The sequence below is a fragment of the Tamandua tetradactyla genome, chromosome 1 (assembly GCF_023851605.1).
Source record: "Tamandua tetradactyla isolate mTamTet1 chromosome 1, mTamTet1.pri, whole genome shotgun sequence".
In the NCBI taxonomy this organism is placed as follows: domain Eukaryota; kingdom Metazoa; phylum Chordata; class Mammalia; order Pilosa; family Myrmecophagidae; genus Tamandua; species Tamandua tetradactyla.
Window position 1 is genome coordinate 232,065,045 of NC_135327.1, and position 24,343 is coordinate 232,089,387.

Here is a 24,343-nt window from a genome sequence, read left to right on the forward strand (position 1 = left end):
CGCCAGTCTGAAGACGCTGCCCACCGCGAGGTGAGAAGGTGCTGTGGTCTGCGGCGGTCCTAAGAACTCAGCCTTGACCCGGAGAAGGATTTGGCCTTTGGGATGCGGCAGGTGAAAATGAGGTTGTCCTGGAGGGGCGGGCCCCGACAGGAGAGGGAAGGCCCCGAGACGACAGAGAGGAGGGCTGTGTCCGCAAGCCAAGGACCCCCCAGCCGCTGGAAGAGACCAGGAAGACCCCAGGCCCCCCATAGGCTTCAGGGGGAGCCCGGCCCCGCCACACCTCGGTTTCCAGCTCCAGCAGAACCGCGAGACAGCACATTTCTGATCCTTTAAGTGCCTGGGTGCGCAGCGCTTTCTCACGGGAGCCCAGGAAACCGAGACGCAGGAGGCACCGGGAAAACCGCGCGGAAAGGAGCGAGCAGGGCAGTATTTCCGTCTGCCGTGAGAAACCACCCCAACCCCAGGCGTCTAAGCCCCTGTGAAGGCTGCGAACTCGGCCCCCTGGGGCTGAGCTGGGGAGGGGGTGCGCGCGGCCGCCAGGGGTCCAGGGGCTTCACCGACAACCCCCCCACCCCGGCCCTGGCAGGGGCTGAAAGGCCCAGCTCTGGGGGCTCTGCCCGGCGCTGCGCAGGGGTCTCCGGCCTTGGGACCCCACAGCCGTCAGACTTCCTTCTGGGAGGCCCAGCGCGCCCCAACATCTCCAACATCTAGGAGGCGTGGCCTTCCGCCGGCGCGTGGGTGCTGGGGGACCCCACCCGGGGGGCCATCAGGGAGCGCGCCCCGGAACCTGGCGCGGTCCAGGGTTTGTCTAGTAGGCGTTCCAGGAGCGAGCGGACATCAGGCCGTATCTGAACACCCGATGTCCGCAAACCTCCCAGAACCAGTTGAAGATTTGGCCCCTCCAGTTTGGAAGTCACCGCAAGTCCCGGCCCGCGGCGCAGAGCGGGGCTGGGGTCCGCACGCAGCGGAGGAGGGACGCCCCGCGCCGCGCAGGCAGCTCCGGCCCCGGCCTCGGGGCAGAGCGTGAACCCTGAAGTCGGCTGAGCACGCTGCTCAGGGAAGATCAGAAATTGTAAGAAACAGATTTTAAACATCCTCCCCATTTTAAACACACTTTCAAATAGTTCATAGGTCAAAGAGGTCATCTTAATTAAACTGAGAAAATGCTAAGACAAAACCAATAACGAAAAAGCAGCATGTCAAAGGTGGGCTGTGGAAAAGCAAGAAAATGTAGACCCTTAAATCCATATATTAAAAATTACAAAATGAATAAATAAATTGTAGTGTAGTCATAAAATGGAGTACGAGCCACAGCTACATAAGGCAATGGGATGAATCGGGAGCAAAAGAAGACATATTTGTATGATTTCATTTATATAGAGTTGAAAAGCAGGCAAAAATGTCTTTTTAACAGTATTTAGGAATTCAGGTTCAGTTGATAAAAATATTGTTTTTAAAAATATTAAAATTTAAAATACCCAAAGCATTAAAGTATTATTTAATATGAAATATTTAAAATATTATTTTAGCCATTACTATTTATTAATTTAAATAATATAAATAAGAAGATACTATTTATTATTATTTAATTTGAAATATTAAAATAAACATTAAAAATTTTTAAAATTTATTCTTGACAGTATTTAGGAATACAGCTTCAGTTGACTAAAAGCAAGGAAAAGTAGTGTAGTAATTACCATAGAAGCCAGCAATTACCTTTAGGAGGGAGAGGGTTATGTGGGAAAAGAATATATTGGGAGCTACTGGAATGCTAGCAACACCCTATTTCTTTCTTCTTTTTTGCATGTGAAATATAACATAGCAAAGCAATATATTTCAAAGTACATTCTGACAAGTAGTTATAGGACAGATTTCAGAGTTTGGCATGGGTTACAGTTCCACAATTTTAGGTTTTTCCTTCTAGCTGCTCCAAGACACTGGAGACTAAAAGAAATATCAGTGATGCAGCCGTCACACTCATTTGTTAAATACTATCTTCCCTGTTATAACTTCTCCTTCTCCCCTTTGCATCCTTCTCCCAATCTTTAGGGGGTATTTGTCCTTTCTAACTTTTTCATGTTGGAAAACGCTGCTGATACTATGGGATGGGGGACGGAACTGATTGATGTTCTGGAGAGGCTGGCCCCTCTGGTTTCAGGACTTATTTGACCTCAGAACCTATCCAGAGGTTGTTGGTCTCTGGAAAGTAATCATAGTGAGTGAAACTTTTGTAGACTCTCAGATAAAGCTGTAGATGTTCTTTAGGACTGACAGGAATATTTTTGGTTAGGGTTTGGGAAACCATGGTAAATAGCAGTATCTAGCTGAAGCTTGCATATGAGTAGCCTCCAGAATAGCCTGTCAACTGTCAGCTACTGACACCTTATTTTGTTACATTTCTTTTCCTCATTTTGGTCCGGAAGGTGTTGTCAATCCCACAGTGCCAGGGTCAGGCTCAGGCCTGGGATTCCTCTCCCACATTTCCAGGGAGACTTCCACCCCTGGATGTCATGTCCCACGTAGGGAGGAGAACACCCTATCTCTTAACTGTAGTTGATGGTTAGAGTTTGCTTTATGTTTTAGTTTCCTAGGCTGCCTAAAGCAATACCATGAAATGGCTCGGCTTATTGAATGGGAATTTATTTGCTTATGGTTGGAGTCCAGGAAAATGTCCAAATCAAGACACCATCAAGGTGGTGTTTCTTCCTGAAGACTGGATGCCGATGGTCCTTGGCTCCTCTGCCATGTGGCAGGGGACATGGTGGTGTCTGCTGGTCTCTCCTTCTCTTCTAAATTTTGTTGATTTCAGCTTCTTCCTTTTGTGGCCCTCTCTTTTTCTCTCTGTATTCATTCTGATTATGAAGGACTCCAGTATTAGGATTACGAGCCATCCTGAATGAGGTGCGTCACATCGAATGTCCTGCCTACAATGGATCCCCTCCCACAGGAATGTGTTAACTCGAAGAATGTGTCTATCTGGGGTACATATAGTCTTCATACCACCACACTTAAGAGTAATCGTGCTTTATCCACTCTCCTGTAATTGTATTTCTCACAATAAATACGTTTGTGTTTGTTTATTTTTGAGGTTGAAAGGGGTTTATTGGAAAGGAGGGAGGGGGGGAAGAGGATGGGGTGGTGGGAGAAGATGGTGAAGAAACACTTTGTTAAAGAGCCTGGAGAAATGTCCACCTGTGGTGTGATGTTTTTCCTTTTTTGCTTTGAAGTTTGCCATCCTTGATTGTCCAGAATTCTGCCTTTGGTGATTTGTCTGATTGCCATGGGCTGGTATTCTTGCTTCCTTCTTTTTTGTGCCTGTTCTGATCTGTTTGCTCTTTATTGGTGGAGTTTGTGCTATAAGTTCTTCTTTGCTGTGGTTTCTTGCCCTGGGCAGTGTTGGGCAAGAGGCATCAGAGTTGTGGCAAGGAGGAGCAGGGAGGGAAATGGTCACAAGTCAGTGGACCATGAGTTTTGGCCATTGCTGCAGGGGGAGAGGGGGTTGGGGCCGGAGTTCTGTCCCCTGTGACCTGTCATTCCTGCCTTTTGTTTATTACACAATTAAGGGAAGGGGGTGGGGTGCCATTTGTCATTCTTAACTGCTTCCTGCTGTATGGGGGCAGCATTAGTGGGCTTCAAGGATGGAGGCAGGATTTTCAGTGCAGTGGGGGTCAGAGGTGCTTTGTCTGGTTCTTTTCTCAGCTTACAAGTCTGGTGATCAAGCACGTCGCTCCTGAAAGCATTCAATAGTATATGTTATAAACCGCCACAAGGATGGTTACCCTGGGCTTGGTCATGGAGCTGGGAAGAGTCAGGGCTGAGGAGCCCGTGCCCTGTCAGTCTTCCATGGCTGGGCCAGGGAGGTCTGAGCCTCTAAATCCTGTAGGAGGGCTGCTTGCCAAGGACGGCTGTCCATGTCCATGCTGAGAGGCTGAAGGACCAGTCAGCTTTCCAGTGTCCTGTCCTTATAGTAGGAGAGGACCGATGTTGGGTGCTGGGCACAGCGAAGTGAAAGGTGGGATGCTGAAGCTGCAGTGCAGAGAGTGAGGACATAACCAGTTTTGACACCAAATGTTAGAACAAATTGGGGGTTTCAGTCCAACACCCATAGAGTCACTGCAAGCAGAGGCATGAAAAGATTTATTGCAAAAAGGGAGAGATAAAGCAAAGGAAAGAGGGTAAGGGAATGCTTTTTTAGAGAAGGGAAGAGGAAAGGGGCGCAGGGAGAAGAGGGTGAAGGAACACTTTCTTAAAGAGCCTGAAGAAAATGTCCAACAAATATGTTCTTTAAATGATAAAAAAGAAAGATAAAATAATTGGGAAACGGATAGAACAAAACTGCATTTTAAAACAAAACTACATTTTAGGGCCAAGAACTTCTGTAATCACTGAGAGACCTTACATGGGGCTTAAAATCAGACCAGCTGAGGTGAGCTAAAGTGAGCTGGAAGGGCCTGATGACGTGGGGGTGTGTGTGGCTTTTCTCCCTCAGGATAGCAGTGGCTGGGCAAATCACGGACCAGTGTAGCCACCCTGTGAGAGGACATGGAGAATGGAGGGGCCACCAAGGAGAAACAGGAGCCACCTGGGACCCCAGAGAGCAGAAGGGACCAGGATGGCAGGGGACGTGGTGTTGGGGTGGGTCAGAGAATGGAGACTAGGCGTGGAATCTCAATCATGAAGTGGGTGGGTAGGGATCAGAGACCCCCCACAGCTCTCATCTCATAGACCGCGGAAAACTTTGACATTCTGGGATTCAAAAATTCATGACACAAATAACTCTGAGCACCTACAGTGCACAAGCACGGGGCTCAGGTGAGAGGCTTGCCTTTGCAGGGTCTTGGCCCTTTCCCTGATGATTACACATAGTTTTTCTGGTAGCTGTCAAATGGGAAAGACTGACTATACAGCCGCTCCTCACAGAGCTTTAAAAAAATAAAATTAAAAAATTAGTTGAAAATCGAGCTAAAGCATTCGATTTAAGATGCGGCAAAGGTATGGCAGAGGAAATCAAAGAATATGAAATACACCAAGAAATGGTAGCAAGAAGATAGGAAAAGCAGGGGATCCACCCAAGGAACGTATTATCCAAGTAAGTTGGGTCACATGACCCCCACCCCACCCCACTTCCCACCCGCACCTCCATGGGTGAAGCTGAGACGGGGCTTCTGTGTGTGGCTTGTTGGGAGCAGGAGTGCGAGAGGAGGCCTGGGACCTCGTGTGCAGTCACCGCGAGGGGTGCTTGGGAGGGTCTGGGCGGGGCTTTTTCCACCACTGTCGCGGGCGGCGGGGGCTTCCAGCGCGTGCTGCACCTTCCGGACGCACAGGCGACGCAGGGGAAACTCGTGTCCCAGGCGAGAGCCCCCTCGCCGCAGCTCCCCTCACCTGCCTGTCTGCTGCAGCGCCCGCGAGGCCCGCCCCAGTGCTCCCTGGGTCTCTGCCCGGAGAAGCCCCAGCCCCTGCGCCCTGCCCCAGGGCTGCAGGGGCCCACCTCTGGTGGCACTGTGACCCCAGCGTTGTTGGCCTGGACTCAGGAGGGGAGGGTGTGGAGGAGAGGATGTGTCACTTAGGGGAAGACTTCTGTAGGCCCAGAGTTAGTTTAGGGGAATCCGGGAGGTCCTTGAAGGTTCCCTATTCTCAGGCTTGAACCCAAATATCCCCTTGGTGGGCTTCCAAGCCCCACTCCTTCCCATAGGCACAGGAGACCTGTCCCAGCTGAAGGTCAATCCTCTTTGTGGCTGTGCTGCCCCTAAAGTTCAGTCTGGGCGGATCTGCCTGCAGCTTTGCATGGATACTCGTTCAGGCCTGCACAGGGAGCTCAAGCTTGCAAAGCTGGCCTGGACTCCACAGTGACCTGACCCACTCCTGCCATTTGCATCAGGCACAGCTTGTGAGTCCTTAGCCCAGATGGCCATCTCCACTGTCCCCACCAACCGATTCTCTCTACCATCTCCATGGTCCACCCATCTCCATGGGCCTGTCTAATTCCATGGTCCTGGCTATTTCCACTGTCCAGCTAACTCCATGGTCCTGGTCATCTCCATAGTCCCGGCCATCTCCATGGCCCTAGTTATCTCCACAACCCTGTCCATCTCCATGGCCCCGGTCATGTCCATAGCCCCGGTCATCTCCATGGCCCTAGTTATCTCCATAACCCTGGTCATCTCCATGGTCCTGTCCATCTCCATGGCCCCAGTCATGTCCATAGCCCCGGTCATCTCCATGGCCCTGGTCATCTCCATGGTCCCAGCCATCTCCATGGCCCTGGTTATCTCCATGACCCTGTCCATCTCCATGGCCCCGGTCATGTCCATGGTCCTGGCCATCTCCATGGTCCCAGTCATCTCCATGGCCCCAGTCATCTCCATGGTCCCGTCCATCTGTATCACCCCTACTATTCAGTTCTTCCCTGCTCCAGCCCTGTCTGCCTCTGTCCCTCTGAGGTTCTATCCTACCCATGTGAGTGTGGAGCAGGTGGGTTTCTGCAGGGTTGGAACCACCACTGCCTGGTATCATGGAAGTCCAGGAAGAAAGCAGTGAGGTGGTCCCTGGCCAATGGGAGGCCTCAGCCATGGCCATCAGGTAGCTGATGGGCTGAATGCAGCAGCTTGGGGTTCACTGTCCCAAGAGGAGCTGTTGCTGGGTGGCTGATTGGGGTCTCAGCTGGGACACCTGGTCCCTGACCTGGCCTTCCACCACTGGCTTAGGGGCACCTCAGTTTCCTCAGCTCTGAAAAGGGTGACAATAACATGACCTACCGCATAATGCTGCTGAAAGAGCATCAGTGAGTTGTTTGACCTGAAGGGCTTAGGAGCAGCTGGTACTTAGCACACTCTACACATGTGGACGAGCATGTTCTTTCATCAGAAGCTAAACACTCCCCAGGAGCTGGATGCATGCACAGTGGAGCGACACCTTCAGAATCCTCATGCAAAATTACGTCCAACCAAAAATTTCATACCAAGAGAGAAAGTACAAACTACTAAAGGAATGATAAATATTGTCTCTTTTTCACTCAACTATTAAAATGAACAGACAAGTTCTTCATATAACAACATACCGTCAATCACAAAAAAAATACATTAGGAGAACATTACACCATTACACTTTGTTCCCATAGAGCAAGGATGGTTCAATCCTGGAAAATCTAATTGTAAGCATATTAAATGATCCTTGCAGGAAAACCATATGACCATCTGAGTAAAGGCCAAAGAGGCATTTAATAAAATTTGGTAACCTTTGTTGGATTTAAAAACAACAGTTTGTGAAACAGGATTTCACTGAAGCTTCTAGAAAAAAATGTTAAAAAGTAAACACAACGTACCAAAATGCAGCTCATGCCTAATGGGTTGCTTGACTGAGAGAAGGGTCTCAGGAGGTGACTATTGAGTGAAGCGGATCCCTGTCCTGCCCAGGTTCTTAACAGGTATCTGGTTACTCAACATGCTAAAAGTGTTTCTAAACATCATCAAAAGTTTAAACCAAATCAAACCACATAAAATACTCAAAACTTTCATCCATATATCAAGAACCAGCATAAGTGCAAGTTTTCGCTTGTCCCACTCATATATTTAAGATTGATTTAATAGCTATCACTAGAAATAAAAAAACATGGAAATGTCTGATTTTGCTGTCACTCGTGAGAAACTCAAACAGCATCCCTTGGCTTGTCCCCAGCATCCCTTGGCCTGTCCCCAGCTGTCTGCTCATGGACTTTAGACTTGGCGGAACATTTCTGGCTCTATTAATGCGAGTGAGGCGACTTTTCTTTTCCCTTGGCGTCTCGGAACCCTTAAATCCAGCATAACTTGAGAATGGGATCTCATATTTCAAGGTTGAGGACAGATATCTAGACACATTTTGGAATCCAGCCCTCTTCCCCTGCCCTGTGATGAGGCTCTGATGAAACAGGAAAGAGACACGACTCTGCAGCAGTGCCTTTGCACTTCATACTGCTCCCTCGGCCTGAAATGCTCTCGCTGCAGGTGTGCTTTCCTGGGCCGTGGTGTGAGCTGGAGGACAGACTGCTTTCGCAGCACCCTGCCCCGAGTGCGGGAGTCTCCTTAACACCCAACTAAGTTTCTTAGAGAAAAAAGTTCTGACTGTGAGTGGGGGTTGGGAAGGCCAGAGAAATTGGGGGTGTCAGGCATGGCTGGAGAGAACAGAGTAGGGGAGGGCCTATACTAGGGCAGAGCTAAACCAGGCGGCTTCCGGGTGTCTGAGACCCCGGAAGCCCAGGGTTGGGGGAGGGCCCCTTGGGGGTGGGAGGAGAGGCCGGGGTGGTTCCAGTGGCATTGTGGGAGCGGAGCCAGCGCCTGCCTCCAGGGCGACCCCAGGAAGGAAGTCAAGCCTGCGCTTCGTGGTCAGGCAGGCTGAAGTCTCAGCTCCCCTGCACGGGTCAGCTCCACCTCTCTGTGCCTCAGTTTCCTTCTTTAAAATGGGGATATATGTTAATCTCAGCAGAAAGGGGAAGCGCATGATATAGGACAGTGTGGATAGTGGGTACCATGTGCCCCTTTTAGAAAAAGGATGTGTTGTTGGAGGGTCCCAGGCAGGTAATGGGGTGCCCCTGGGGGAGGCTGGGCCTGAGGGGAGGGAGAGCCCCATTTTACTGCATGTTCCTGTGACCTTTCAAAGTCAAACACTAAGCGCATGCTTCAACTGTTCTAAATGGGTAATTGATTCCTGTACATAGAACACCTGTTTCCCAAAGTGAAGGGCAAACAGACACAAACGGCCGACCTGGAGGAGGCAGGAAGCTAGGAGGCTCTGCAAACCCCCTGGTCAGTGCATGAGGACCACACATGCTGGAGGGTGAGTGTGTGTGTGTGTCTGTGTGTGTCTGTGTATGTGACCATGTGTGTGAGAGCGAGTATGGGTGTGCATGAGTGTGTGAGTGTGAGTCTGTCAATGTGTATGTGTCTGAATCTGTGAGTGATTGCATGAGTGCGTATGGGTGCTTGGGTGTGCATGAGTGGTGTATCAGTGTGTGAGTGTGAGCCAGTGAATGTGTGTGTAAAGACCTGCATGCAGGTGTGTGGGTCTGAGTGTGTGTGTGTGTGTAAATCCCACACCTGTATAGGTAAATGGGATCAGGAACCTGGCTGTGCACCTCCCTTGAGGCTGCGCTATCCCTAAACTTTCAGTCGAGGAGAGTTATGAAATGCTTAGGTTTATAATTCAATCTATAATAGTTTATTTAATTTTAATAGGTACAAAATTAAAAATTAAGCATTAAACAAGCAACTCTAACCTTTCCATTCCCAAACTTGAAGACACAAGGTGATGGTCTCCCACATGAGCTAATGTGCTGACAATCGGAAGGAAGCATGGGTGCCTTGGAACAGCCCCTCTGGTGGTCCCTCCCGTGGGCCGCCCACCTGCCTGGGCTCTGTCCCTCCTTCTCACCACCCTAGGAGCCTTCTGCTCACCTCGTCTCCACATCAAGAGCCTTATCTACCTGTTCCTCTGTTGCCAGAAGAAGGGGGAAGACCTGAGCAGAGGTGGAAAGCAAGGTTCTCTTGAAAAGAAAACCAACTGGCTTGGGACCACAGAGCACTTGGAAGCCGCCAGGACTTAGCAGCTTGTAGTTCCAGGTTCCTCAGAAGCAAACCCACGGCGTCAGCGGGGACCTAAAAATGCAGTGAGCACTGTGCAAAGACGAGCCAAAGCACAACGCGCCACACTCCATCAAGTATTTATATCGTTCTTCTAAATCATGTTTTATTCATCACAAGATATATACAAAACTTACTTTCTTTTCTAAAAAGATGTAAATTATCCAAGGTCCACAGGTAAAATAGGTTCTTTCCACAGGCAAAATAGTTTTATTGGATTGCTAGAAAAGTTTTTAAAATGCAGCCCTGAGGTCCCAGAAGAACACAATTCAGCAAAATCAAACATCTACACTAGAAACTTAATTGTTCCAGAGGCAACTATGGAAAATAGTGGATGTCCCAGGAAAATTAAAGGTGCTCATTTGGGGATAAATAACTAGCATGGTTATTATTAGAAAATAGCACACGAATCCAATATTCCTTCCTCTGCACCCTAGAGTAGATGTCAAATTAAGAGTTGGAGGCATTTTTTGATCTGAAGTCACAGCACGGCACGGGAACGTTTGCTAAGTCAGAGCCATTCTGATAATTAAGAAAATCCTTAGCGAGTAAGCGCCTCATGTTCCGAGCCCTTGACTTCGAGGCTCTGGCTCTCTCCTGCTGCCACAGGACGTGGATGGTGCCTCCGAACTATTGACGGGTGCCCTGGGAGCAGCTGTCCTTGGCGCAGTGCTTCGGGAGGATGCTTGCTTACAGCCTCGCAGGGCTGGACGTGCTCAGTCAGCGCCTGCCCGCACTGGTGCCAGCTGCCTTGCCCTGCAAAGCAGAATTCTTATTGTTAGTCTACACGAGTGAAAACAGTGGTTTCCGTTTTATCAGACAGACCTATGTTGACCCATCTTGATTATCCTCTCCTTGGAAAATGTTCCTTCCCTTATGATTTGCACATGAAGGACGCCCATTTCCCTTCTGTGCAAAGGCACTGACTTGGGGCAGGGCCCCCGTGCTTGACCTGGCTGGTGCCGTCAAGCTCTATGAAGGCTTTTCAGTGACATTTAACATCTTATACACAGCTTGTTAAAGTATGCATTTAGTCAAATTTATCTTAAAACTAAAATTAATCGGCATAGCCCTCAATCTTGGGGTTTGTTCCTATGAAACTTATCCCCACTTATTCCTGCAAAGGATAGGTCAAGCCTGCTTAAAATTAGGCCTAAGAGTCACCCCCAAGAGAACCTCTTTTGTTGCTCAGACGTGGTCTCTCTCTCTCTAAGCCAACTCAACAAGCGAACTCACCGCCCTCCGCCTCTCTACATGAGACATGACTCCCAGGGGTGTAAATTCCCACGGCAATGTGGAACAGAAATCCTAGAATGAGCTGGGACTCAGCATCAAGGGATTGAGAAAACCTTCTCGACCAAAAGGGGGAAGAGTGAAATGAGACAAAATAAAGTGTCAATGGCTAAGAGATTCCAAACAGAGTCGAGAGGTTATCCTGGAGGTTATTCTTATGCATTATATAGATATTCTTTTTTAGTTAAAGTATATTGGAGAGGCTGGGGGGAAGTGTATAAAATTGTAGAGCTGTGATCCAGTAGCCATGTTTCTTGAAGATGACTGTATTATGATGTAGCTTTTGCAATGTGACTATGTGATTGTGAAAACCTTGTGTCTGATGCTCCTTTTATCTATGGTGTGGACAGATGAGTAAAACATATGGATAAAAAATAAACAAATAATAGGGGGAACAAAAGTTAAAATTAATTGAATAGATTGAAATACTAGTGGTCAAAGAAAGGGAGTGGTAAGAGATATGGCATGTATGAGTTCTTTCTTTTTTCTTTCTTTTTCTGGAGAGATGCAAATGTTCAAAAAAATGATCACGGTGATGAATGCACAACTATGTGATGATATGGTGAGCCATGGGTTATGACCATGTCAAGCATATTCGTATGTCAAGAATATTGGTATGTCGGTTCATAGTTGATGATAAAAATATTTAAAAGAAAAATCAATCAGCATTCCCCTCTGGTTCCTCGGAGAGGCTGGTGACCCTCTCTCAGCCAGCTGGCACCACTGGTTTTCTCACTTGGGCATTTTCGTTGATTTCTTCATATCAGTTTTCCTTTCCCCTCCAGTCAAGCTTCCAACATGCGAATGAAATGAGTTTGAAGTCGTTGCTGAGACCACACAGCCCAGACAAGCTCCGGGTTTGGGTTACTGGGGTAAGGCGTGCAAAGCCAGGACTTTCTTTCCTGCCTTATCCAACAGCTTCTATTCCAGCTGTGAAAACCCAGCCACTGGGAGATGAAATGATTTTCCCAGGGTCCCAAAGCAGGTTGTTAGCCACGCGGGTCTGGGAATTTCTCTGTGGGTACCTGCCAACTATTCCCCTATGTGTCCACAGGGAATATGTGTCCACAGAGTGGAGAGAGGATTTCTGCTCGTTCTTCGTCCTGAGAGCAGATGCATGTGCCTGCAGCGACTGGTCAGCTTTCACCTTAAAATCCTTGATTTCAATCTTTTAAATCTGTTCTAGGAAATGGTTTAAATGAATGTAAGGCTCACATTTTCAATGAAAACATCTTAAAGATTAAAAGTCTTTAGATGGAGTTTTTAAAGTAGATACAAATTATAAGAACTTGCCAGTGATATAGGGACAGAGATGTAGGAATAAGTTGGTATCTATAAAAAGATATTTAGAGATTCAATTAAAGGCAAGAACAACTAGAGAATTAGAATTTAATACAAGAGATTGCAAAATCTGAAATCACAGACTTAGGCTGAGTTGCCATTTTACAATGAACCATTTTACAGACTCAGTCGTCAGGTTTAAGCGGAGGCGAGCAGACAGGTATCAGTACAGGTGAGAATTCCCCCCACCGTGAACAAAACAGCGCTTATTAGACACCTGTTTCAAAATAGAAATTGGGATGATATGATATTTTGAGCCACACACATAAGTAACAAAGAGCTCTCCCTCTTTTTTTTTCCCAAGAATGACCAATTATCCTAATTTAGCTGGTTTTCAGGCCTGCATGTTTAGGAAATCTTAATTTTCCTGTTTTCCTTAATTCCTTTTTCATAGTCGCCTTCATTGGAGGACATGCCTGAGCGCCTCGGCCTCTGCTTGGAAGGCAAAGCTCCCGAGCACGGCGGGTGCTGCCCGCTCGTCACTGCTCTCCTCGGACCGCAGGGCCACGCCTGCACCTGCCCAGGTGAGCGGGAAACATCTGCAGAATGAGTGATGAACACCGGAGGAGTCGGATGTAAAGCATTAAGGCTTGGCTCGCACACCGTGTCTGACAGCATCACGTCTTCTCGGTGCATTGTCAATGAATTTCATACTGTCGTCACTCAAGAAGCAGCAGTCAGGTGGCTTTTGAACTTGCAAATGGCAGGTCCCTGGAGGACACGGGGTGGCTCGCCTCTGAGTCCCAGAGCAGTGCGGTGATAGGGCCCGGCTGAAGCTTCAAGGGGCCGGGGTGGGAATTCCTTTGGGAAAAGCCCACCCCAGGGACTAGAACACTGCATTTGACCGTGCCCTGCCCCCACTGGTCCCCAGGAGATGGCTGGCTCTCCTCCCGCCATGCCCGAGGGCCTGTGACCCCTGGCCTGTATTTTCCCAGGAAATCTGTGTGAAGTGACATTTCGCTGTAATTGTAACCTACATTTCCAATCGATAAAGAGATTGACCAGCTCTGCGGTGCTTGTCAGCCTTCAGAGCCGTCCCTTCTGTAAATTGTCTATCTAGACTCAGCCCATTTTGATTTGGGGATTCCCACCTGCTTCTGGTTGATTTGTGGAGATTTCCAGTTCCTTTGTACTCTGGGCTTTAGACCCTTGTCAGTTGAAGGCACTGGCTGACAACTTCTCCAAACCTTTTCACTTTTACCTCTGCTGCTGACACCCTCACTGAAGGGAGATCTTTCGTTTCTGCTTCACAGTGCATGCTGTGAAGGTTTACCAAGTCCCAGGCCACCCCACAGTAAAGAGGGGCTCTCCCGAGAGGGCCACACAGATCCAACCAGCTGATTGTTGACAAAGGAGCAAAGAGAACAGTGGAGCAAGGAGAGTCTTCTCAACGTATGTGTTGGAACAACTAAACTTCCACACGCAAAGAAATGAACCTAGATGCAGACCTTACATCTTTCACAAAACCAACTCAAGGTGGGAGACAGCACAGGAGAAGATCCAGGTGACCTTGGGTTTAATGATGACTTTTTAGATGCAACCCCAAGAGTGTGAGCCATGAAACAAAACTAATAAATTGGACTTTATTAAAATTAAAAATGTGTGCTCTGTGAAGGGCACTGTTAAGAGAATGAAAAGATAAACCACAGACTGGGGGGAAATATTTGCAAAACACATATCTGACAAAGGATTTTTATTTAAAAATATACAGGAACTCTTAAAACTCAACAATAAGAAAACAAACAATACAAAATGGGCAAATGATCTGAACAAACACATTACCAGATGGCAAACAGGCATATGAAAAGAGGCTCACATCATCTGTCATTAGGGAAATGCAAATGAAAACCTCGATGAGTACCACTATACCCCTATTAGAAATGCTAAAATCCAAAACACAGAAAAACCAAGTGCTGGCATGGATACAGTGCAACAGGAACATTTATTCATTGCTGGTGGGAATGCAAAATGATAAAGCCTTTTCGGAAGACGATTTGTTCCTTACAAAGCTAAACATGGGCTTACCACACAATTCAGCATTTGCACTACTAGGTACTTGCCTAAAAGAGCGGAAAACTGATGTTCATGTTAAAACACACGTACATGTTTATGGCAGCTTTGTCCATAATTTCCAAAAATTGGGAGTGACCAAGATGCCCTTCCATAGTGAACAGATAAACAAGCTGTAGCACATTCCCACAATGGAGTGTTACTCAGCAATAAAAAGAAATGAGCTATCAAACCATGGGAACACATGGAGCCTTAAATGCATGTTGCTATGTGGTTCCAACTAAAGGCATTCTGGAAAAGGCAAAACTATAGAAATTATAAAAGGATCGGTGGTTGCCACAGGTTCAGGGGCTGAAGCAGGGAGGGGCAGAGAGAGACAAACAGGCGGAGCATCGGGCATTTTTAGGGCCATGAGTCTCTTCTGTCTTCTGTCTGATCCTGGGATGGTGAAGACATGACGTTCTGCATTTGTAAAAACTCGCAGACCTGTACAGCATGATCCCGAGGTAAACTATGCACTTTAGGTATGAATAACTTAACAATATTGTCATCAGTTATTGTCATCAGTTATAACTCATGTACTGCAGTAATGTAAGATATTTATTATAGGAGAAACTGGGTGTGCTCTCTGCAGGACTCTCTTATAAGAGGGACCAAAATTGTTATTCGTACCCTCATGTTTAAATGCCAGTGTGGCTGGCTACAAGAGTTTTGGTTCAAATACTTGAAACTATAACTCCATTATTTTCTTGTATCCAGTGTTGTTCTGGAAGTGTAATTGTCACTCCTTTGTAGCTGATCCACTTTCCATCTCTAGAAATGTGTAGAGTGTCTTTTTGTCTTTGATGTTCTTAAATCTTGCTATATCTAGATGGGAGTTTTCATTGTGGCTATTTGTTTTTTAATGAATGCATCACATCTGGCATTTTCTGCCACAGCTGCTCTGGTCAGAGATTTGTGTTTTAAGTCCTCCAGAGGGCAGCATAGGGGGAAGCATTCTACCGGCAATGTAGTGGCAGAGGGGACGGGAATGCTTCAGTGCGCACGGCCACTCCTCACCCACTTTTAGAAAGTCCTCACTGCTGATTTCACCCCAGAGCCCTGAGCCGTGAGAGCTGGTGTCTGCCGTGAAGACCCAGGAAAACCCGATGCACCTCTCCCCCCACCTCTCCCCCCACCTGCGCCTCCCCCACAGGCTCTCCCCAGGAGGTTCAAACCACTTTTATGGTGGTTTCCCAGATCCTTCTTCCTTCTCACTTGTGGGTCCTCCAAAGAAGAAGCCAACCACTGTCAGCCCATCATCCAGGTGAAGACAAAATCAGACAGAGGAATTTTCCCAGCGGTCCTGAGGAGGTGTTGGCACATTTGTTATGAGACGTTCAGACCTGGAAACAAGGGGAGAGCCCTCTGCGAGGGGAAGGGGAGGCAAGCCAGACGGGACCTCTGGGGTGCCCTGCTCATACCTGCCAGTGGCAACGAGCTTCCCAGACTGGGCACACCTCAGCTGTGGGACAGGCAGCACCCAGATGGCCACCTGGCCAGCCTCGCCCACCTGGCACTGAAGGTGAGCAGGTAGCACGTGGGTGACGAGCAGGGCTAAATAACACCCTTCGCGGTCAGCGTGTCTCAGGGCACCCCACACGTCAGACACAACTGAAGCAAGAATGTGTGCTCTGGGGCTTTACCTGACATCTGCCCATGTGTTCATTATCAAAACAAGGATTTGCTGTGGGGAGGTGAGGGCAGGTCCCCGTCTAGGCTGCTGTCAAACGTCACGCAAAGGGCTGCTGCTGGCTCAGTGCTGCTGCGTCCGCACTGGCTTGGACTGAGTGCAAGACCGCTCAGAAGTCACAGCCTGTGGGTGTCACCCTCCCAGTGCCCAGGACAGGGTTGCGTGCCAGGGCGAAGTGTGTTGGGAGGGAATAACATGCTACAATCTTGCTCGGGAAATCTGATGGGTCTGTTTGAGTTTGTTCTCCAGCCTTTCCCATGGAACAGGTATAGACATGTAGCCTTTTAAAACAGGCATTAGGAAGTCCCAAATCGAAACTACAAAAGAGCCTTCCTAAAGAGCTAACTGTGGGAAAGTGTCGAGAGAGGCGAGAGCGTTAGGAATCGGTCTGGCTGACATGGACGCTCCTTCAGGCCACCTTCATCGCCGGCTCCGCGCCTTCATTTTCTCCTGCCGTCCCCGAGGATGCGCCTGTCCCTTAGTCCTAATTAGACATGGCTGTTGACAGACAGAAAGCTTTATACTTCCTCGACGTGGCAGCCGTGCTGCAGCGAGTGCCCTGGGCTGACGGGTGGCCCGTCCAGCGCACAGGAATCCGCAGCCGCTCCTCCAGGTTGGCCAGGGAGCTTGAAAAGTATTTCGGGGACCATGCCAGGCAAGCCGTCTCCTTCCCCATGTCTCTGCCCGCTCCTCTGCACTTGGCCCGTCATAAAAGGCCAGTCCCCAGGAGGCAGGGTGGACAGAGGGACCCAGGCGAGGGAGGAGACGCGACGAGGGCCGGAGGATGGAAAGTCAAACTACCACAGGCCAAGAGGCAAAGAGGGCGACGTCCTCCCGCGCCGTCTGTGCGCACAGACCTCGGGGGACAGGAGCAAAACCGACGCCCTGTTTCAGACGATGGTGCTTATACACGCTAAGAAAAGATGCCACAGCACGTCTGAAATAGAGAAAACAAACCTGAAACTGACAGTCATTTCTGCAGGACATAGAGAAAACAAATTTGAAACTGACAGTCATTTCTAATCCTGACATCTCATATAGATTCCAACCTCCACTTTTCCAAACGTTTACGCTTCATCCATGTTATGCTCTGTGGGAACCAGGAGACGCCTTCTCGCGCTCTGCGAGGCGTTGGGTGCATTGGCTCACCAGGAGTCTCCAGCAGGGTTGCTTCTGCGGCTGGCAGAGTTACAGGCTGGGGCAGCGCTCCTGGTCGTGTCAGGAGCTTCCCGGAAGCCCAGCTGGGCTTCTGCTGGAGCATCAGCCGCTGCTTTGCACCCTCAGAGTCCCTGAATCTCCTGCCTCAGAATTCTCGCTTTGCTCTTTCCGCCATCCTGAGCCACGGTGACGTGACCCTCACCGAGTTGCGACAAAGTCCTTCCTTTGAAACTCCCACCTTCAGCCAAACGTGAAATTCCCAGTCCAGGGCTGCCCTGTGTTCCCTGAGCCCTTGCGAACACGCTGCTGAGGTGTCTCCCCTGCCAAGGTCAGCCGGCACCTCGGCGCTGTCTCACCCGCAGTTCGTGCTGGTGGCATGGGGGCAGCTGGACAGGTCACTGGACACGGGAAGTAACAGCACGAAGCACCCAGAGCTCACAGAGAAGGGGATGGTGCAAACAAGTTACTTCCTACTTTACTAAAGATTTCTCTGGAAGAGATGCTGATGGGGAGAATTTTTAACTAAATAGGAAAGGTAGCTATCCTGTCAATGAACAGAACCAAAGTAATAGCAAGAGCTCCCAAAATAAGCTCTCAAAAGTACAGGTGCATGTCTGAGATAGCACAGATTCTTTCTCAGGCCTCTGCAATAAAGTGAGTATCCCAATAAACTGAGTTCCATAGAAAAGTTTCCCAGCGCATGGAAATTTGACGTTTACACTACTGTAGTCTATTAAGTGTGCAATAGTATCATGTCCAAAGAAACAATGTGCACACCTTTAATGAAAAACACTTTCTTGCTAAACCTGCCACCCATCCCCTGAGCCCTCAGTGAGTCGTCGTCCCTCCGCGGGTGGGGGGCTCGCCTCGGTGCCAATGCTGCTCCCCAAGCAGGGACAAGGGCTGTGGGGGTCGGGATGACCGCGGCAGCTTCTTGGACAACAATGAAGTTCGCCACGCCGATCGCCTCTCCCTTGCAGGGAAGACTTCTCTGTAGCCTGCAGTGCTGTTTGATGGCCACGGCAGAACTTCTTTCAGAGTTGGAGCCAATCCTCTCCAGCCCTGCAGCCGCTTTATCAACTAAGTCGATGTGCAGTTCTAAATCCTTTGTTGTCATTTCAGCATGTTCGCAGCATCTCCGCCGGGAGTGGATTCCATCTCAGGAAACCACTTCCTTCGTCATCCATGAGAAGCAACTCCTCAGCTTCAAGTTTCATCCTGAGCTCGCAGCAGTTCAGCCCCAGCTCAGGCCCCACCTCCAGCTCCAGTCCTCTGGCCGTTCCCACCACTTCTGCAGCTACTTCCTCCACTCAAAGTCACCCCTGAGCGTTGGAATCCACGTCTCCCAAAGTCCTGTGAATGCTGAAACTGTGACCTCTTCCCACGAATCGTCGACATCCTTACTGGCTTCTGGATGGTGACTCTTGCCAGAACTTCTGACTGGCTTTGCCCGGCCCCGTTGGAGAAACCACCGTCTGCGGCAGCTCTAGCCTATGAAGACTCTTCCTTTCGCTTGAACACTAACAGGCCCTTGTGGGGTTATCAACCGGCCTAATTTCAACATTATTGAGTTTCAAGGACTTGGGGGGGAGGGGAGCGAGAAGGAGAGAGATGGGGACGGCCTACAGTGAAGCAGTGAGAATACACATTTTTATATTAAGACCCCCTCTTCAATGCGTGTCTCGTGGTGCCCATAGGATTACGGTAGTAATGTCAACAGGTCATCATGACGGGTATGACAATACTGAAAGAGTGTGAAATATTTTGAGAATGACTGTGGGGGTACTGGGGGAATAGCCAGTCCTCCCAGCAATGACCACAATGTGACACGGGGACACGAAGTGAGCACAGGCTACAGAGAAAATGGCTTGCCGGATGCAGGGTCCACAAACCTTCAATTTGTAAAAACCACAGTATCTGTTACCTGCAATGAAGGGAGGTGGAACCAAGCGGCACGTGCCTGTGGAGCAGTGCCAGAAGCTCAGGTTTAGATTTACTGCCCAAGAGGGTCTCCTGCTAGACACACGTAGGTGCCCCCAGGAAACGGTCACTGCCACCCCCAGCCTGCCCCCACCTCCCCAGACTCTGCCGCCCTAGGCCCCTCCCCCTGGGAACAGAGAGAGGGCTCCGGGCCGGTGCCAGGGGCCACGCTGCAGGGAAGGACAGCACCGCAGCGGCACCCCCGGCCCCTGCCTGCTGCACTCTCAGGACCCGTCTGCCTCACACCTGTGCCTTGGGGAGACCCTGGGCCCTTCAGGGATGAGCACGGGGTGTATGCGCGGCCTTCCTGGGCCCTCCGTCCCTGGGTGCCAGTGTGGCCCTGGAGACGTCTCAAAGGGGGCAGGGCCCTGGGCCACCTGGAGCCTTGGGACCAGGAACAGGTGTGTGCAAAACCCATTCCTGTGAGCAGGGGCCTGGGGCAGGTGTGAACCCACCCCGTTCCTGTGAGCAGGTGTGTGCAGAGCCCGTCCCTCCAGGCACCTCTGGAAGGCAGGAAGGAGAGACCCTGCTGCTCCAGGAAGCAGGGAGGGGGGCGGACGGGGCCCAGCAGGTGGGTGGCGGCACGGCGATGCCAGGTTGGCGGGCACCCACACACTCAGTGAAGCAGAGGGTAATATCGGAAAACCATGTTTTCATAAATCAAAATTAATGCCAAAAGCCGTGATGAACCAAATATCAAGCCTTAAGGGACAGCATGGGCCATGTCCCTGCTTCCGCTTTGCCTCAGGCTCCAGAACACCCCCGCGTGTGCTGTTCCCACATCCGACTTCCATTAAAATTTGATGTTTGGTTCATGATAGACTTTTTTGCATTAATTGTGAATTTTACAAATACTGAGTTGAAGTTGAAAATTATTTAAATTGATTGCCAAGTTTTGGGGGTACACCTTACATTTTTCTGGTGAGAAAAGCTACAGCAAGGGTGGTTCGAGATGGGGGGGAGGCAAGGCGCTGGGGGTGGGGTGAGCAGCCAGGGCCTTGCCCACGGGCCGCGAGAGGACTTTGAAGGGGTTTGTGTGGGAAGTGGCCGGAACAGTCCGTGCTTCGAAAACTCAAAGCGTGGAGATGACCCTGAAGGAGCAGGAAGAGGAAGCTGTGGCAGGGCCAGCGGGAGGTTGTGCGGTGGGTGGGCGGGGGGGGGGGAGGGAGGGAGAAGTTTCCAGCATCCATCGTGGGGCAGGCGGGATCGAGTGGTTTGAGGAATCACAAGGTCGGGGTGGGGGCGTCCATCGACCCCACCTGGTGGGTTGGGCAGCCCGGGGAGGATGCAGCCTGTGCACTAAGGTAGCACGTGCTGTGTGCACGGAGGAGCGTCTCTGGGCCCCCCTGTGTCAGCTAAGGGAGTGCCGTGTACAGAGGGACGCCCCACGCCAGCCACCCGCACCGCGGACCTGTGGCGAGGAGAGGGGCACGTGTTACTGGACAAGACCGTGAATTCTTCTGCCTGCTGCATGCACCCAATAACCAATTCCTGAGAGACAGGGTTTCTAGAAGAGAAAGAGTTTATTACTAGGCACATAGTAGGAGAGCAGATGGCCTAGTGGCCCAAAATCTGTCTCCCTGAGTTTAGGGGGGTTCAAGGTTTTTAAGGATTTTAGGAAGGTGAGATGAGGTTATTTTGAATAGCAGTCCAAAGCAGAAAAAGAGATAGTGTTATTATCATTTCAGTAGAACTTAAGTTGAAAGGAGGGGAGGCAGAGCTGTCACTTCAGAACTAAAGGTGTGAGCCAAAAGGAAGGGAGACAAATCATCCTTCAATAGCAGAGTCCAGCTGATATGACTTACAAATGTCCAGGGCTGAAGCTAGTTAATGTCTGACTTCAAATTCTTCACTAGCATCAGGGCCTTTGCCCTACAAGAAAATGGCCAGATAAAGGACTGACAACTCTTAGTCACAAAAGGCATGATATAAGGACTTTTACAATCATTTCAGGTATCGGGGCAGCTGAATTATAGTTTAGGGATTTCAGGTATTGCTCTCTGTCTACTCCAATATCCCAGAAAGCAAAAAAGGAATATGATTCAGTAATCAAAATCATCCCTTAAATCCTGATGTCTCAGTTACATAGTGAGAGTGGGGGTCAGCGTGGGGCCGCCCTGGGGACACCTCCCTTCCGCCCACACCCCACGGCCCACCGCCAGCATCCTCACCACGCAGGGCCACGGGCCGGCACAGGGCTGGGCTGGGAGCACAGAGGGTCCCGACACGTCACCCACCCGTGACTGCAAAGTGCCCGGGGCTGATGGGTCGGGAAGAGGACGCCCGGCTTCTAGAACTACAAAGCAAATATGTCATGAGAATCCACAGCTCCATTTTGTAGGAAGAACTGATAACTGAAATGATTTTGCATGCTGCACACTGGGTTCATTTGCTCTCTCAAGAGAATCAGAGCCTTTGTAGACACAGAATGTTAAGTAAAGAGAAATCAATCACACAAGGTGATGGGTACATCATGTGAAAAGAAACTGTAAGTTGCCATTCATCATTTTCAGTGGAAAAACAAATGATGTAAGATGTTGGCAGGTGCCCACTGCATCGTAACAGGTGGCAGGCAGCTCTTGAAGACATGGAGGTTCATTCCCAGTCAATTTGCCTGGTTCATGGTCCTCGACTTCTCGCTCACCAACTCCTAAGCTTGAATTTCTGAGAGGCTCCTCATGGGGAAACTTTCGTAATTCTCACTATTTGTTTTGAAGGAGAGGGCAATGATTTACTCCGTAATGAGACAAAAAGGCATTCTCTCTCGTTTGCCAATGACTTCCATTGTATTTTCAAGCAGTACAAGGTTATTTTCGGAGGTGTCTCAGGGGAAAGGACACCACTCTGCAAAGAAAACACCATGAGCCTCGGGCCGGCCTCGTCCCCAGTCCCGCAGCCCCAGCCCCCCTGCCGCCCTGAGGCAGAAGCACGGGTCTCAGGTACCTCCAAAGAGCAGCAGCCAGGAACCGTTACTACGAAAAAAGAAAGCACAAAGGAAAGAGGAGGAACCTATAGAGTAAAACAGAGAAGACATACATCAACAAATGGTAGTGTTGAGATTATTTAGATCTTAATTCAAGGGAACCAAGTATAAAAAAACATAATGAGGCAAATTTGAATACTATTTGAATAACTGGTAATATTGAATTAATGTTTATATTTTAGGTTTAATAATTATATAGTGATTATATTTTAAAAGTCGTATTATAGAGATGTATACTAAAATATTTTTGGATGCAAGAATAACATGAGATTTGTTTGATAAATAATTAGCTTTGCCTCAAAATACTCTAGTAAGGAAGCAAGTACAGGTAGATCAAGACTGGCCTTGAGTTGGAAATTGCTGGAATTGCCTGGTGAGCACGTGGGGGTGTTAGGTCGTTCTCTCTACTTTATTTGTTTGACATTTTGCATAATGAGATATATATTATTAAAAACCCATGCGGTCATTGTTTTTCCTGCTCTAACTTTATCTCAGCTGGCCCATCTACCAAGAGCATGTTCAGTTACCTTCTCAGGCTACCAGACTGAAAATGGCTCTAAGCTGAAAGAATAAATCAGCCCGTAAGTCTGATTTATTTCCCTGGATGATCTTGCCTGTTATTTGTCAACGAATTTTAATGAACACCAGACGGCGGGGGGAGGGTCATACAAACCAAGCAGAGGAGGAAGTGGTGAGCTGCCCCCCAACCCCCACCCCTTACCCCTCATCCCCACTCCCCACCTCCTCCACCCACCCCCACCCTCCCCCCACCCACTCCCTACCCACCCTGGGCTATCTGAAACGACCCCATTTCTTAATAAATGAAAGTATTGTCTTCCACCTTAAGAGGATAAGTCCGCCTCTGCATTACAGAGTTCACCTATACAAAGTTTATTACACCCTCTCTTTATATGATTTTTTTTCTTGCAATTCTTTATCTTTCACTTTAGTCTAACATGACTGCACCATGCCAGGAAGAAGCTAAAATTGAACTTTGCATAGTTAAGTAAGGGGAAGTTATTTTAATTTTCAGATTGAAATGAGCCAAAGTATTCCATAAGCTGCAAACATTGCCATGAGCGAACGAGCCCTGAGCGTTCCACTAATACCCGCCCAGTGCCCCCAGCTTCACACTGACATGTCATTAATTGACCCCAAACTTGTTTGAGCTGCCGCCATGTTCCCTGCAGCTGATTTTCTCCTTAACTGAAATAATATATCATTCTGTGTTCACAGGGCATGACTAATTGAGGAAGTCGCTGAGGTTTTAATTAATTAATGGAGTATGATTAAAGTGTACAGCTTCAAAATACATTATTTGGGGCAGGAAATGGCCCCTCACCAGGGGTGGGGCGGGAAGAGCAGTGGGTCTGGGGGTCTGGGGACCCTCTTCACCCTGAGGCTTGCTCTGGCTGCTGCATCTCCGGGGTCTGCATCTCCTTCCTTCAGCTCTGCACTGAAGACCTCCTTGGGCACATGATGGGTGCAGGCTCTGCCCTGAGCTCAGGCTGCGGGCAGCGCTCGGCCACCTGCCTGCAGCCAGGAAGACATTGAAGAATTAGCTGTAGACAGTGGGAGGCAGGAGGATCCTGAGCAGAGATGCTCGAGGGGACACGTGATGCAGAGGAAGAGGGGAAGGTGACTGTAGTAGTTAGGTTCAGGTGTCAACTTGGCCAGGTGAAGATGCCTAGTTCTGTTGCTGTGGACATGAGCCAATGGCAAGTGAACCTGATCTGTTGTTGATTACATCTGCAGTCGGCTAGGAGGTGTGCCTGCTGCAATGAATGATGTTTGACTTAATTGGCTGGTGCTTCAATGAGAGACTCAACGTAGCACAGCCCAAGCAGCTCAGCATACCTCATCTCAGTACTTGCAGCTCAGCCCAGGCCTTTGGAGATGCAGAAAGGAATCACCCTGGGGAAAGTTGTTGGAACCCAGAGGCCTGGAGAGAAGGCCAGCAGAGACCATCCTGTGCCTTCCCATGTAAGAAAGAAAGAAAGTTAGCTGCCTTTCCTCTGAAGAACTATACATTAACTAAATAAATCCCCTTTTCTTGAAAGCCAGTCTGTCTCTGGTGTGTTGCATTCCAGCAGCTCGCAAACTAGAACAGTGAGAAAATAGAGAGATGTCCTCACCAGACATCTCTGGTGTGACTGATGTGAACTAAAAGGTCCTGGGTGACAGGGCAGCAGTTGCTGAGTCAGAGAAGCCTGGCGTGACCATTTGCTACCT

The 24,343-nt window shown here is 49.2% G+C and overlaps 1 protein-coding gene across 2 annotated transcripts; it reads left to right on the plus strand.

Annotated features, from left to right (window-relative positions):
* Position 1: 1 nt before the first annotated feature.
* Positions 2-13,824, plus strand: LOC143688390 (uncharacterized). 2 transcript variants are annotated; one of them, XM_077166256.1, is made up of 4 exons: positions 2-111; positions 11,693-11,779; positions 12,643-12,772; positions 13,502-13,824. In XM_077166256.1, the coding sequence occupies exons 1-4, from the start codon at positions 103-105 to the stop codon at positions 13,594-13,596; spliced, it is 321 nt and encodes a 106-aa protein (XP_077022371.1). In that variant the 5' UTR covers positions 2-102; the 3' UTR covers positions 13,597-13,824. The 2 variants fall into 2 exon arrangements, 1 of the variants encoding a protein (XP_077022371.1); XR_013177980.1 differs by lacking the exons at positions 11,693-11,779; positions 12,643-12,772; positions 13,502-13,824 and adding an exon at positions 335-1,416.
* Positions 13,825-24,343: the final 10,519 nt, after the last annotated feature.